General features: G+C 40.7%; 1 protein-coding gene across 12 annotated transcripts in view; it reads right to left on the bottom strand.

The window, feature by feature from the left end:
* Window positions 1–16419, bottom strand: part of DIAPH3 (diaphanous related formin 3) — a 512559-nt gene that overhangs the window by 495756 nt on the left and 384 nt on the right. For 8 of the 12 annotated variants that reach the window (XR_013355823.1, XR_013355825.1, XR_013355822.1 and 5 more), the window contains exon 1: window positions 16069–16357. The exons of 1 other annotated variant lie outside the window; for it this stretch is intronic. Coding sequence is in view for 5 of the 11 variants with exons in the window: in XM_077855464.1 (XP_077711590.1) it covers window positions 16069–16248 (180 nt within the window). In the remaining 6 variants the exon portion in view is untranslated. Of the gene's footprint in view, window positions 1–16068; window positions 16362–16419 lie in introns of those variants that run through there. 3 more of the 12 variants (XR_013355827.1, XM_077855471.1, XR_013355826.1) reach the window with 2 other exon arrangements.

The raw sequence follows: 16419 nt of genomic DNA, 5'->3' as shown, positions 1-16419 counted from the left end.
TATCTTAAAAGTTCAGCTAGGTGAATATAAGAAACTGGGGGTGGTAGGGGATTGTGAATTCTACAAACTAATAAGAATATATTTTGCTTGGGAGTTTCCCCATTTATGTCTTAAAGTTGCTCTCTTAACTGTATAATAGAGATGGAATGAATAGTTTATTTCCAATTTGTAGAATTTAATCTGCAGCATATACCACAAGCCATATAAAACTATGCCCTCCCAATTCAGGCTAAAACATAAGCCACAAACATATCCATGTTCAAAAAAAACCATATCCAAATAAAAAATTACAGGGCAATAGCTAATCAAAGAAAATTAAGGTTTTTTTTTAATTATTGATGGAGTCTGAACTCTTTATAAAAACTAAATCACTGCAAAGTTTTCTTGCATAATTTGATTACCACTTTTTGTTACTATTCTCTACACTGGTTTGTTACTGAAAATTAGCCCAAAGTATGATTGTATATTACAAAGTTAACATCTGAAAAACAGAGAAAAAGAGCACAATCCCAGTCTTACATGCAGTCCTAGTATTATCCATAAAATGTAGTTCATTGTACATTTCTTCTAGAAATATTAACCAAGCTGGATAATAGTTAGCATCTAAGAGAAGCAGACAACATGCTAAGCCTGGCACAAAAAAACCTATGAGGGATGCCTGGGTGGCTCAATGGTTGAGCGTCTGCCTTTGGTTCAGGGCGTGATCTCCGGGTCCTAGGTTGGAGTCCTGCATCAGGCTCCCCACAGGGAGCCTGCTTCTCCCTCTGCCTCTATCTCTGTGTCTTTCATGAATAAATAAACAAAATCTTTATTAAAAAAAAAAAAAAAAGACCTATGAAACGCAACAGCTGCCCTGAAGCAGCTACCCTAATCCAGTAGGCTCCAGAGAAAAACATGAAGAGCCTGGGTCACTTATTTTCTCTTTCTGGTGATTCAAAAACTATTTCCACTGTCCTGTGAAGGCTGCCCACACTAAAATACAGAGGATCCTCATCTTAATGCTTTTTGCACTTGTCATCCAGAGAAATTTTGAAAGATAAATCCATGAATGGGATTAAATACATAGTAGCCCAACACTGCACCAAATTTGCACTGTGTCATATCACAACACAGTGAAATTCCAACACATAGCATTCTATGTCACAAGTTAGGTTTTCAACACCCCAATTTCTGCATTCAAACTGCAAGCTCAAGCAACTACATCCTAAATTGCCCTTGGCAACCTTCCAGCAACGCCAAAATTCAACACTCTAACAATAACCCAAGTCTATTTGTAAAGGACTTCTAAAAGTACATAGCTTCATGTTGATAATCGTACCATTCAAGGACAGCAATAAAACAGAACAAGGATCATGGGCAAGTCCTCAGCTGACAGCCATAGCCACAAGGTACCCAATGATCCTAATAACCTAGTACAAATTATTGAGGACTGCACATCTAGCAAGGGTGTGAAGATTATCCTCCCTATTTATTTTCTTTTTGAATATAATTGACAACATTGTGTAAGTTTAAGATGTACAAAGTGTTGATTTCATACATTTATATATTGCAGTGATTACCATCATAGCATTAGCTGATGCCTCTATCACATCACATTGTTACTTATTTTCTGTAGTGAGAACATTTAAGATCTGGTCTCTCAGCAATTTTGCAGTAGATGATACAATACCTGTTGACTCTAATCACTATGCTGTGCATTAGAGATCTAGAACTTAGGTTCTAGTTGGAAGTTTATAACCTTTAAAATCTCCCCAATTCCCCCATCCCCCTCACCCTCCCTGGCCCCCAGTAACTACCATTCTTCTGTCTGTTTGTCCAAGTCTGGCTTTTTTAGTTTCCACATTATAAGTGATATCATATAATATGTCTTTCTCTGTCTGGCTTATTTCATTAAGCATAATGTCTTCCAGGTCCATCCATGTTGTCACAAAGGTCAGGATTTCCTTCTTTCTCATAGCTGAATAATATTCAGTTGTGTATATCTACTGCATCTTTTTTATCCAATCATCTGTTGACAGACATTTAGATTGTTTCTATACCTTGACTACTATGAATAATACTGCAATAGACATGGGAGTGTTGATATATCTTTGAGACCTTGATTTCATTTCCTTTGGATAATATATTCTGTGGGACTGCTGAATTATATAGTAGTTCTATTTATAATTTTTTGAAGAACCTCTATATTCTTTTCCACAGTGGCTGAACCAATTTATAGTCCCACCACCAGGGCATATAAAGTGTTCCCTTTATATCCTCACCATCATTTGTTATCTCTTGTCTTCTTGATGACAGCCATTCTAACAGGTGTGATCCCACACCTGGTTCTGTCATGGCTGATGTTGTTTTGCTCATAAACCTATCATTGATGGTGGCAAGTGCATCATCTTGCCCAGAATAAGATGTGCATGTTATCCAACAGGACTAAATCATCACATCACCAGCAGGCAGTCTGACTTAGGGGAGAAGACACTGAGGGCCACAGGCAGTCCCTTTAAAAAGGAACAGAGGTCAAAGTTTGTCACTGGCCACTAGCTACATATGGCTATTTAAATTAATTCAAATTAATCCAAATTAAAAATTCAGCTCTTTGGTTGCATTACCCTCATGGAGCTAGTGACTATCAAACTGGACACAGCAGAACAGAGTATATCATCACAGAAAGTCCTACTGAAAAACACTGATCTAGGTAGTAGTAAAAGCTAAAGAAATGGACAAGCTCATGCTGAAAGGAGGTGTAAACTGGAAGATTACTTGAGACAGTATTTAGGAACACTAATTTAAAAGGGTGCAAGGAGAGATGAGCAAAGATCAGAAGAGAAGAACGTGTCACAGCAAAGGTTTCAAGAAGTGAGGGCAGTGCTAATACTGTCAAGAAGTCAAGTAAGATGAAGTTTGAAAATCAGCCACCAGGTTGGCAACTGTTGATCTGCCAAAACAATTTCAGTGGAATGAACAGAAGCAAAGGCAACGTTGAGGAACCAATGGGAGGTCGCTGAATCCCTCCTCAATGAGAACACTCTACCCTTCCCCAATGCCATCATAATAGCAGCAACAAGCTACGAGCTGTTTAATACTTATGTGTCAACACCTATTCTAACGCATTAAATCATCACATCTAATGTACAAAATAAGTACTGATGTTCCCATCTCATAGATGAAGAAACAAACAAACAAAAAAACACAGTAATTCCCCAAGGTCATGCAGCTACCAAATATGGAGCCAAGATTTTAATCCAGGTTAATTTTAGAAGCGGAGTCCTTCAAGGTGACACAAAATGGACTCCTTGGTGACACCTCCCATTTGTTGGTTCACACCTCTCTTCACACCAGACTGAATGTGAGCCTCCTGAAGACAAGGACCAAATTGTACCTACCTGTGCTATATTTAGTATGAAGAGCATTCAAATATTTAATGAATAAGTGAAAAGAACTAACGGAATATAAGAGAAGGAAGCAGAGCATGGCGTTCAGAGGGGGAGAAGGGCCAAGAGAAAGTCGGAGAGGGAGGCTGGTTTTGCTTCCGCCTTTTCTTTTATAATGGGAGGCACTGAAGCATCCTTAGAGAATGCAACCTATAAAGAATGAAACATACCTAATGGAACGGGACTGGGTCAAGAACAGGGGTAAAGGGATTAACCTTGAACAGGAAAACAGACATTTCTTCTGTGGATATTGGAAGGGAAAGGAGGGAGTGCTGCAGATATAGAAGATTACAGGTGCAGACAGCAGGAAATTGAGCAAGTTCAAGCAAAACGGCCTTTATTTTCTCTCTGAAGAAGGTGTCAAGGTGAGCGCTAAGAGTGAGGCATAACTATCTCTAAGATCTTTTAAGCGAAAGCTGTGGAATGTTCCCATGTGGGTACAAGTGGGTATTTTACACATACACACAGAATATCATTAAAGGATACAAAAGAAATTAATAGAAGTCACCATGGCCTCTGTTCGGGGAAAAAGCTGAATTGGTGGTCTGGGACGTAAGGAAGTCTCGGTGAATCTCGTTCTGTACTCCTACACTGCTGGCCTTTTCAAGAGGTGCATACATTACTTTTTCAATTTAAAAAACTATTTGCAACAAAAAGGAATCAGGCCCATAGTGAAGGTAAAGAGAGTGCTGATAACGGTTAAGCATAAATGTTACGAGAAATGGAAAAGAAGGTAACCAAAGAGCTAGTTCAGAGCTCTAACTCTGGAGTTAGACTGGCTGTGCTGGTAGCCATCACTCCCTACGCCCCACTAGGGCAGCTCAGGAAAATCCCCACACTCCTCTCCCTGCCTCAGTTCTACTATGTCCAACACAGGGGTGGTGAGAGTGCCTACTTCAAAGCAGTGAATTAGGATTGATTAAAATGGTGCCCAGCCCACTGGGAGAGCTGAATAAATGTAGCTATTGTGATGATGATTATTATCTAGCAGCTTTGAGGACCCAGCTCATCAGTGGGCCCAGAGATCCTGAGTGTAAGGGAATCAGTTCACAGAGCTGGGAGGGTTTCCACCCTGATGCAGCAGCCCACTTCAAGACCCAAGACCCAGGAGAGCCTGTCGGGTTGCTCCAGGCTTGGAGATCTGAGGCAAATGGACAAGGAAACCAGAGGTTCTGTTATTTACTTCCAGTCTACCTTATGTAGGTTGAAGGAGGCAAGGAATGTGAAGGCATCCTAGTTCAAAAGTTTCAGGGTTACTTTCATGGAGTGTGGATATAGTGTGGAACAGAGGTCAGCAGGAAACTGACAGAGGCAGAAGAGGCAAGGAAGGGGCTGGAGGGCCAGATGAAACAGAAAGGAGGGGGCTATCATATGTCCAGGAGCCAGACCTCTTGGTGTGTTCCCCAGTTGAACTGAGGTTGGGTTCCTGGACACAATGCAGGTATCTAGCAGGAACACAGGGAGAAAGGGAGGTAGGAAGGTGAAAGGAATGGTCAAAATGCAGCTAATAACTGAGATCCTGTCACATCTCCTTCAAGATGACCAGCCCTAGAGAATGCAACACTACAGATGAGATTCCCCCCTCTACTCTGGTATCTGAGAAAGAATCAAAAGAGTAAAACTCATAATAGCTGTCATGTATTAACCTCTAGGCACTGTGCCCAAGCTACAGAAATATGCATTACCTCAACTGTTCCTCACAACAATCTCTAAGAGGACATGCTGCAGTTATCTATTCCATTTTATGGATAAGAAAACTGAGGCACAGTTCATTAATTGGCCCAAGGACACACAGCCATATTTGAATCCACTGAATCCATTCTAAGCCCTTTTAATCACAGTGGGGCTCTGAAGCCACACTGCCGGCCCCTGGAGGAGCCTGAAGTGAAGGGGCAGGTTCAGGTCTCCAGTGACCCAGATATGTTTCTGGTAGCCTCTACATGCCCTTCCCCACCACCACTGAAATCTTTTATAAAAAGAAATAGACATTTAGAGTATATCAATAACATTTAAATTTAAATTAATCATGAATAGATTAATGAACCAGATGGTATAAGGTTACAAGAGTAATTCTGCATAGATTTTCAATTAGCCAAGCATTCACAGACCTACCCTAGCAAACTCAAGCCTATGCCAAGCACTGCAAAGAGAGAAAATGACTTCCAAAAGCTCACAAATACAGGCATCAAGTAAGGGAAAACAGGTTCAAGATAACATATCAATAGTAGCAAAATAATACCGTCGGAAGAGAGGCTGAATGAAGTTAGAGTATGGCTTTAATTAGAGACCACCACCTTTTATAAAGAAATGAAACTGTCGCATTGAATTTCCGATTGTAGATTATGCGCGTTCTGGTTTTTATGTTCATTTCTCAGGCTGTCAGATTTTTCATTAGAAATGAATTGTAATTGTCCTCATGAATTGCATTCCACCCAAGGATTTGATCAACAAAACAGTTTAATACTATAGTAGAATCCATAATTAATGTCACCAATTTGTAAATCCTAGTTAAAAACTGAATGTTACCAAGTTTCATTTTCTGATGCCCAAATAAACCACCCACCTCAGGAAAATGCAGCAATTACAGGATAAAACTCCCCACACCCTGGGAAGATACTTTATAACAAAATAAGCCAAATAAATGCACTATTATGGATCCTACAATTAGATTAACCCATGTGTCTAAGAGTTTCAAGAAATTCTACATCATAACTCCAAAAGAAGCATATACTTTTCTTTTTTAACTTTAAGAATAATCTAGAATTAATAATTTCCTTGGAGAGCTGAACAGGTATTTATCCATCTTTAACCCATGAAGGTCCCTCATGAAATAAATAAAAATCCTTGTAGGCCCTTACCTCAAGGAAATGGAGAAGATTACAAGGAGATATTGATAGGAAAGGAGAAAACAGACATTTCAATAGGATTTATAAAGCTTCATTTCTGACGCCTGTTGGCGAGTACATGGTGTTCTATACTTCTTTTTTATGACAAAATATTTTTTTAATTGCAAGGGAAATGTTTACCCTCAATAAATTATTAAAAGTAAACTGTTTTGAAGCACACTGTATACACCCTTCACAACTGAGAAACACTTACTAATCACTTTTAGCTCATTGCTAGACGAAGACTAATCACTTTGAGCGCATCGCTAGATAAAGGTGCAAAACCTTTGCCAGATTCAAGTACTCTACTAACTTCTTAAGTCACGTCTTGGATTCCACAAACTGACTCTGCCAATCCCTTCATGGACACTCCAGGTCCACAAGACTTTTTAAATGCTGTATTTTTCTAAGATTATTTTAAACATTTGAAGTATAATAAGCATAATCTAGAAATCTGAACAACCACTCTACAACCGTAGTCCTTCCTTTCTGTGGTGTTTGTGGTGGTCACACTTGTGTGTGTGTGTTTATGTGTGTGTACCACAACAGGGCACTAGAAGAAGGCCAAACAACAAGCACACTACAAGGTTTTCATAATCTCCTCTACTTACGAAGAATCCCATTCCAAAGATTGTCCTTAATTCCAAGATGACACTATTCAAGGAACCACATACTCAGAGCTATGGCAAGTCAAATTTCAAGAAATTTGAAAATGAGATGCTGGTGGTTTTGGCCCCAATTCTTTCTACTCCTTTTCAACAATTCCATACAATTGAATAGAAAATATCTACATATGGCTAGATTATTTTTTTAATCATAAACAGATTTATAAGAGTTTACTACTTCATCCAGAGCCTCATGTTAAGATCTTGTGAAAAAGATAGTAATGGTAGATGACAGGCCTCTACCAATAGTGTGGGGCTGAGTCTCTCGCTTTATCACTGTCCTTTGCTTCCTCAGCCTCCGGGATTTCATTTTCATCCAAGAGTCAAGCTGATGAAAAGGAAAACAGCAAACCATATACATATCTTCCCACTATTAAATCCAACAACGATGACTTAATTTCAGCAAAACATCATCATTAATCACATTAAATTAATGTTGTTGTTCATTTGAATTTTATTGGTTTTATAGTTTTGTTTTGGGTTTTATGTGTAAATCTGTTTGAGTTTTATAGTTGTAAAAGAGCCATAAGCATAAGGAGTTATATTTTTACTTTATTTCTATACATATATAAGAAACATTATTTTTATTATTATTCAAGTCCACATTGAAGTATCACAAGAATTTTTTTTCTAAGTTTGAGGTTGTCTCCTTCATAGGTATCTTTTCTAAGTTTCATTTGTATGCAAGAGTCATAGTTTCATGATCCCCATTTTACATATAAAAACATAACCTCTCAAAAGCTTGAGAAACTTGCTCTGACCATTTGGCCATCACAGTCACATTCGGCCATCACAATCACAAGCCTGCATCAACCTGAATGTCACCTGGCACGCCAAAATGACAACAGAACAACAGAATGAGAACAGCAGGACTCTGCCCCTTCCACACCATTAGGAAAAAGCCTGACCCTGTTAGGAGTTTCCAGTCTAGGAAAGTCATTCAAATATCCAATGTAGTATCCCTGAAGCCTTAAAAACTGAAAAAATTTGTACTACAACTATTACTACTGATGATGACAGCAACAACAATCCTATAAATGGCAAATATTTACATAGTGGTTACAAAAAGCCAGGTACTAACCTAGGCCCATCACACAGTAACTTCTAATCTTCCCAACAATCCCATTTTACACATGAGCAAACCGAGGCACAGAGAGAAGCAACTTGCCCAAGAGAATGCATAACAGAGATAGGATTCAAACCCTAACAGTGGTCCAAGTCACTGCTCATAAATGCTATTCACATGTCTCTTCTATTAAAAAAAAAAAAAAAACTGTTAAGAAAGCATGGCAGTGGGTCTTTTTGGAGAACACAATCGATGGCAAGCATTTCCAAACGGTTCTCATTAATTAGCTAGTAACTTAAATATTCTAGCACCAAAACTTAACTTATTGAAACTCCTAAATCCTCCCCTAAGTTAATAATGATTATTTGATTTGCTATTTGAGAAAATTACTCCCAATGGTAAGGTATTTCAATGCCACCCTGCTGCTATGGAGAGAAAAGTTACCTTTGTAGATCCTGTTCAAAGAAAGCTCATGCTTTGATCCTTAATATCCCATGAAGTAAAAGGTTATGCTTAATCTATATTTTATAGATCTAAAAGTCAAATTAGTTTCTGGGAGAAACAAGCAGAGTGTGATGGTAAGCATATTTCTGTAGCATTCATTTCATTCCTGGTTTGGAGGATACTATGTGCTGAGTTAAAGACAATTACATTAGTACAATACGTAGCAGTTTTTTTCCTGTATTATTCTGCAAGCATAAACAAGTTATACACATGTTAATTTACATTCTATATAAAAAGCCAATTTTAAATCCAATTTATAAGGCAATAAATATATAAAGATTCTAGGACACAGCAATAAAGTTATGCCATAAAGTAGAGTTAATTCACGACAACAATAATAAAAGCATGACAAATTTTAGCATTCTACCAACTGCACAAAGGTGTTTCAGGTAACATCTGTTCAGAAGCAATTGCTACAAGACAGACTAGATGAGATGCAAGGTTTCACAGTGTAATAAATGTATGTCAGTTTGCTTGCTTCATAATTAAAGACATGAGTCTTTGAAAAAAAAGCAATTAAGCCTTGCTCTAAATCTGAGACAATTATCCCTACTCCCACCCCTTTCTACCTACCCACACACACACACAAAAGATCCAGAGTGATCCAGAAGTAATAATTGCCATATATCATCTATTTTCAGCAGCTAAACATACTCCCAAAAGCCAATTGGCATATTTTGTTTCTTTTGATAAGTCATATATTAACAAACACACAAACAGACAAAAAAAAAACTTCTTTTCTCTTGTTAGTAAGGATAAACAGGAAAAAAAAAAAAAAAAAAAAGTCTGGGGCAATTCAGGCAATTGACTTAGAAGACTGGCCTGAATAAAATAAATGATCCTACCTTATGAAGGTTTCAATGTTGGATGGATTGGGTGGATTTGGGCATGAACGACACTCAAGTGACTAAAGCCTTCAAATAAGAACACTGTCTCCAAGTCTTGACAGTTCAGGACAACTGAAAGCATCACTTTAGCTTAGGACTCAAGAAAGAAATAAACTCAAAAAAAAAGAGCACCCAGAAACCACCTCTACCTTTTCTCAGCTTTCTAGCAACTATGAAAACGATGGCAGAACAAGATGAATTCAAGTTCTAGTCGCTGTTCCAGAGGACCAAACTGTGAATCTTCTTTTTTTTTTATTTATTTATTTATGATAGTCACAGAGAGAGAGAGAGAAGCAGGCTCCATGCACCAGGAGCCCGACGTGGGATTCGATCCCGGGTCTCCAGGATCGCGCCCTGGGCCAAAGGCAGGCGCCAAACCGCTGCGCCACCCAGGGATCCCCAAACTGTGAATCTTCTATCCACACCAGCACCACCCCACCCACCCACATTACAGAGTCCAAAATAAAATGATACCACAAGGAAGAGATTTAGACGAATCTGATGTAAACTGTTACACCACACCTCCTTTCAATGTGATCCCTCATGACTACACCCTCTGTGTTTGTTTCCTTCGGCTGCCAAAACAATCACCACAAACTTGATGGCTTAAAACAAAAATGCATTCTCTCACCGCTGGAGCCCCGAAATCAGAAATCCATTTCACCAGGCTCAGATCAAGGTGTTAGCAGTACCTCCCTCCCTCTGGAAGCTCTAGAGGACACCAGTTCTTTCCTCTTCCAGGTTCTGATGGCTGCCAACATTCTTGGGCTTGTGGCTACATTGACAATCTCTGCCTTAAGAATCACATCACCTTCTCCTTTTCTGTGGTCAAATCTCTCTCCTGCCTCCCTCTTAAAAGGACATCTGTGTTTGCATTTAGGGCCCAGCCTGGTAATACAGAACATTGTCCCCATTTTAAAAACCTTAACTTGAAGTCCTTTTTTTCGATACAAGGTAACACTCACAGGTTTCAGGGATTAAGACATGACTATCCTTGGAGGGTACTCATTATTCAACCTGCCACACCTGCCTCCAAATAAACCCAAAGCAACCAAGTTACTGCTCATAAATGCTATTCATAATGCCTCTTCTAATAAAAAAAAAAAAACTGTTAAGAAAGGATGGCGGTGGGTCTTTTTAGAGAATACAACCTATGGCAAGCATTTCCAAATAGTTCTCATTAATTAGCTAGTAACTTAAATATTCCAGCACCAAATTTTAACTTATCAAAACTCTTAAATCCTCCTCTAAGCTCATAATGATTATTTGATTTGCTATTTGAAAAAATTACTCCCAGTGGTAAGGTATTTCAATGCCACCCTGCTATGGAGAGAAATCTCATCAAGCCTACTCTGATTTCAACTCCACTCAAGTTCCCAGTACAATAGACAATAGTACTCCAACTTCATACCTCTTCCTACCTCACAATCTGCCTAGGATCAGGAAATTACTAATTCTGTATTCATTAAAGGTGTTACTATTTTTAATGGTTCCTGAATGAGAAAAGTAGTAAAGATTAAAATTCCCAATAGCATGGGAAAGTAATACAGGACAACGACTAAAAATTTGGAAGATAGCTTACCTGGCTTCAAATCCCATCCTCACCAACACGCAGCTGTGTGAACTAAGGCAATTCAAAATTCAACCTCTGCACTCTGCTTCTCCCAACCAGCAAACAAAGCTAAAATACCCACCTCATAGGGTTGTTGTAAGGCTTAAAGGAGAATGTGAGAGTGTGTGTGTGTAGGACACCAAGAACAGAGCTGGTTCATTAAGGTTAACTGTTATTAGTGATGATGCCCATGATGGGAGACATACAGATATTATTGGACAGGGTGAAAAACCTCTCACAACCAAAATTGAAGGTACTATAATGACATAATTAAATAATAATTAACAATCTGTTTGATGGAAACCATAAAATTAGATGCAAGATTTACACTAAAGTCTGTGAGAACTTTTAAAGGATTTCCTAATTAAACATAAGAGCTACTCTGCCAACTAGGATCACCAAATGCACAGGCCTCCTACCAAAAAACTGGCCCACAGCCCTGAGATGTAGACTTCTCCAGAAGCCATACATCCTGTTCTCAATCTAGATATGGGGGCCACCACTGTTTGTACTGCTTGTACTCTTTGTTTCTAGGAGTAGTAAAAGGTAGGAACAAAGTGCCCAATATCACTCAAAGGCATTTCATGAAAGTAGGGCAACCGTTTTATTTTGTTCTAGAGGGGAATTGGACTCAGGCTTGGATTCAGGTACTGAGAGTGTGACCTAGGACAGGGCAAAGTTTAATGATCCTGCTGAACTCTTTCTACCTTCGCACAGCCTTCTTCCAGGTACCTGCCTTGACCCCCAGCCTCCAATGGTTGCATCCTATCCCCTAGTAACTATCGCCAGCACCTCATACTCACTGCTTACCATATTTTCTACTGAAGTCAAGTCAGTTAGTTCACAAACAGCCCACACATCATTAATTTCCTGTGCAGCCAAACTATTACACATTTACAATAGAGCAATTTCTACTATTTATACAGATCTATGGGGAGAAATTCTGTACTACAAACTTTTATATACAATTCAAAAGTAACTTGAGACTCATGACTATACCTATGGTAGAAGACAAGGATGTGTTTGCTTTATCAAGCCTCAAAGTAAAACAAGATTTCAGCAGGCACCAGAGCTCGTTTGTGCCTTCCTAATCTAAGACTGGAGCAAGTGGCCAGTTACTCACTTCTACTACCAGCTTACAGCTTTGTGGAGCATGCAAAACACCAAACACCTAAATTAGCCCACAGGAGTGACATCACTAACAGGCTAACATGGCTCCATAGGAAATCAAGAGGAAGCCAAGAACTGACTCAACACCAGCAGTCCAGCAAACCAAGCTACAGAGGAATCACATGTATAGGTGATGTAGGAAGGAGTTAGGGGCAGATGGGGCTAGACAGGGAAAGATAAGGGAAAGGCTCCCAGAAATCTGTGGGCTCCCATAGATCCCAAGGACACCAAAAGGCCCAGAGACAGGCTCCTACCTATTCCAAGGAAACAGAGATAGGGCAGCAAAAACAGAAAAAAATAATAAACCTGGCTCCCCAGCTCCAAAATGTTAGGGAGTATCTTCTTTTAATGGCTACCAAGTAACCACAAAAACTCACCAGACCACAAAGAAGTCATTAAGGTGTTATCAATAGTCCCTGCTCAAACCAAGACTGAACAAGGATCTCAAGGCCGTGGGCTCCCTGGCTAGGTGCTCAATAAAAGACTGACACTGAAAGGCCTCAGTGGCAACCTTGTCGGAACCCCTCTCACTTCTGAGAGCTTTCTCTGTATCTCTGCTTAATAAACTTCTATTGCTTTGCTCACTCTTCTTTGTCCACGAAATCCATTCTTTGACTTGGTGACAGAAGAATCTAGCTCTCCACTACCAGAGGCATTGCTGAGATCTGACAAGCAAGGGACAGTCTCCAGAGATGGGTGTCCATCCTCAAAACAAGAGTTATGAGGCTGAGACTGAGAGCAGTGCGGAACCAGGCCGACTGAGAAGAGCAGCTCAGAAAGCAGGCTGGGTACAGAGTAAGGGCTCAGGATGGAACTCCGGGCTCTCTTAAGAGTCCTACTTCCATAAGAGGTGGTCCCAAATCAGTGGCACTCCCAGAAAAACACTCCGGAGAACAGCATCCCTGGTGAGGCCTCCTGGAAGACAGGTTAAGATATAGCAATGTGCTTACAAAGCTCAACAAGCACAGAAGGGGATAAGCCACCATGAGTGTAAGTCAATGCACATGGTCCAAAAACTGCACGCACCTGAACTATCAGATAAAGAACAAAAGGACTCAAACATAGGAAATGCCTAAAAAATGAAAGTAATAGGAAACAAAGAACTGTCAGGAATGACCAGGCAGATTTGAAAAAGAAATAAATGGAACCTACAGAACTAAAAAATACAGTTGACCCTTGAACAACCTAGGGGTTAGGGGCACCGATCGATCCCCATGCAATGAAAATTCGTGTATAACTTTTGACTCCCCAAAAACTTACTATCAATAGCCTACTGTTGACTGGACGCCTTACCAATAACATAAACTAATTAACATATATTTTGTATGTTATATTATATACTGGATTCTTACAACAAAGTTAGGGAAAAGAAAATGTTATTAAGAAAACCATAAGAAAAATGAAATTTCCAGTACCGTACTGTAGGAAATCCATGCATAAGTAGACCTCCACAATTCAAACCCATGTTGTTCAAGAGTCAACTGTAATTGCTAAACTTAAATATCCCGAACAAGTTAAATAGCAGATTAAATATCGCTGATAACAGAATTAGTGAAATGGAAAATACAGCTAAGGAAACTACCATGTAAGCAAGAATCTAAATTAGTTTCGGGGATTAGGAACAGTTCAAATTACCTCTAAATTAATTATAAAGCCATGATTCAAATTAGACTCCTATCTAAAAACAAATACCGTGGGGGGCGCCTGGGTGGCACAGTCAGTTAAGGGATCGAGTCTTGGTTTCTGCTCAGGTCATGATCTTAGGGTGGTGAGATCGAGTCCCACAGGCACTGCAATCCGCAGTCTGCCATGGAACTCTCTCTCCCATTTCCCCTGCCCCTCCCCTATATATGCACTCGCTCACGTGCTCTCTCTCTCTCTCTCTTAAATAAATAAATAAATCTTAAAAAATAAAAGCAAACACTGTGTTAGACATGTTTATTAACTTTTAAGCCTCAAAGGATTGCTTTTAGAGGTCTTTTTATCTTTACAACAACCCTTTTAACGTACTTAAAGAAATAAACAGACTAGGATCCAAATCGCCAGATATATCCTTCAATGAAACTAAATCTAAATATTAGTGTAGGTTCTGTTTTCAGGACATTCTTGCTGGAAGAGTCACAGAAAATCGTACCTCATGCATTCTGGAGCACAGGAGTGAGAAATAAAATGGAATGACATTATTAACCCAGAGAGCAGCCTCTAAAAGGAAGAAAACTCATTGCCCCAGGATTCTTCTCATACTGGCTAGAATCCTGCATTTGCCAGTTTAATTCCATCCTATTCATTCCTCAACTCTGTTAAAATAACAGTAACAACATAGTTGAGCCTCCTGCAAAACTTCACCTGGCCCATGGCTATGTGGATATTTAATTTAGCAAAATTAATCCATGTTATCCCTCATTTTCAGTATTCTGATACACATTTATAGCTCAGCTCCCAGTTCATTCAACCATCATTATTAACTAACTGTTAGGCTTAGCAACTCACAACCCTCCACAAATCTCTACTCCTTTAATGTGTGTGTCCTGACTTAAATTCCTAATGAGTCTTGTTTACAGAAGGCACATGTATAATTTTACCTACAACTTAAAAAGTCTTCCATACTCCTAAGGAAAATGGACGGGTCCAATATTAAATTTTCAATTGTTTGATTCACCCCAAAGCTATCAACCCTTCAGTAATTTACTTACACGCACATATATAAAACCATCATCGCCGCCTATTTTCACTAGCTGACACCAACAAAAAGATCTGCAAGCCTCTCTGATCATGACAGCTGCCTCGGGAGACAAAGTGACTAAGAGAAGCAACCAGAATGGCGAGTTTCAAATACTTTGGCTTCTTTGCACATCTAAGCAAAACATTCCTTAGCAGTGACTACACAGCCCGCCAAGTTTTAAAATGAGTTGTTCCTATGAGAGACACCTAACACTGGGAAACGAACAAGGGGTAGTGGAAGGGGAGGTGGGCGGGGGTGGTGACTGGGTGATGGGCACTGAGGGGGGAATTGGCTGGACAAGCACTAGGTGTTATGCTAAATGTTGGCAAATTGAACTCCAATAAAAAAAAAAAAAGTTCTTTTTTTTAAAACGAGTTGTTCCTACTTGGGAAAATCACATCAGCCTTTAAAAAAATAAAAATAAAAAATTCTTGTCCTTAAAATTAAGTCGAAAAAGAAATCCTATCACCTAAAAGTTCACTTTGCAATGTCTGGTAACCTCAAGACGCTAGAGGGGTGGGGAGAAGTTCGACTTAAAAAAAAAAAAAAATGCAATGTTGGAAAAAAAAATAAATAAATGCAATGTTGGGCAGCCCGGGTGGCTCAGCGGTTTAGCGCTGCCTTCAGTCCAGGGTGTGACCCTGCAGACCGGGGATCGGGTCCCACATCAGGCTCCCTGCATGGAGCCTGCTTCTCCCTCTGCCTGTGTCCCTGCCCCTCTCTCTCTCTCTCTCTCTCTCTGTCTCTATGAATAAATAAAGTCTAAAAAAAAAAAAAAAAAAGCAATGTTCACCTCGGTGACGTCAATACATACATACTCGACCTGCTTTTCCTGCCGGCCAGAAGGAACTTGGGGCAACTCAATGATCAGTGCATGTGACAGCCAAACGGAATTAGGCCCTGGCCTCGTAAATCTATTAGGAGATTGGCAGCTCTGGAAACCTAGAACAAAATTTCCCCACCCCATCCCCATCCCATCCCCCCACCCCATCCCCACCCCCATCCCCATCCCCCAGGCACCGTGGGTCCACCCCGTGGGTCAAAGTTGAATGAACTTTTAGGATCCCGGACCCGAGCCGCGGCCCTCGGGGAAGGCAGGAGCTGCCCCAGCACAGCTCCGGGAGACACTCACGAACTTGGGGCGTTTCTCTCCAGGCTCCTCGACGGCGCCGGGCGGAGGGCGCTGGGGGCCCTTCCTGCGCGGCATCTTGCTTTCCCCGCAGCTGCGGAGCGAGGCGGAGGCGGGGTAGGGCGCCCCCGCGGCGGCGGAGCCGGGCTTCGGGTGGTGCGGCCGCGGCCGGGGCCGATCCATCTTTCCCCGCAGCTCCGGGGTGCGGCGGGGTGGGGGACAAAAGGCGGCGGCACAGCGAGCCCGCCAGAGGGGACCTGCCCGCCCGGTCCCGCCCGGTCCCGCCCGGTCCCGCCGCGCCGGCCCAACTCACGGCCCAACCGCTGCTGCCCGGGGCCGCTGCCAGCACGTCCA

The sequence above is a fragment of the Canis aureus genome, chromosome 17, assembly GCF_053574225.1.
Source record: "Canis aureus isolate CA01 chromosome 17, VMU_Caureus_v.1.0, whole genome shotgun sequence".
NCBI lineage: Eukaryota > Metazoa > Chordata > Mammalia > Carnivora > Canidae > Canis > Canis aureus.
The sequence above is the reverse complement of the archived record's forward strand: the minus strand, read 5'-3'. Positions and strand labels throughout refer to the sequence as shown.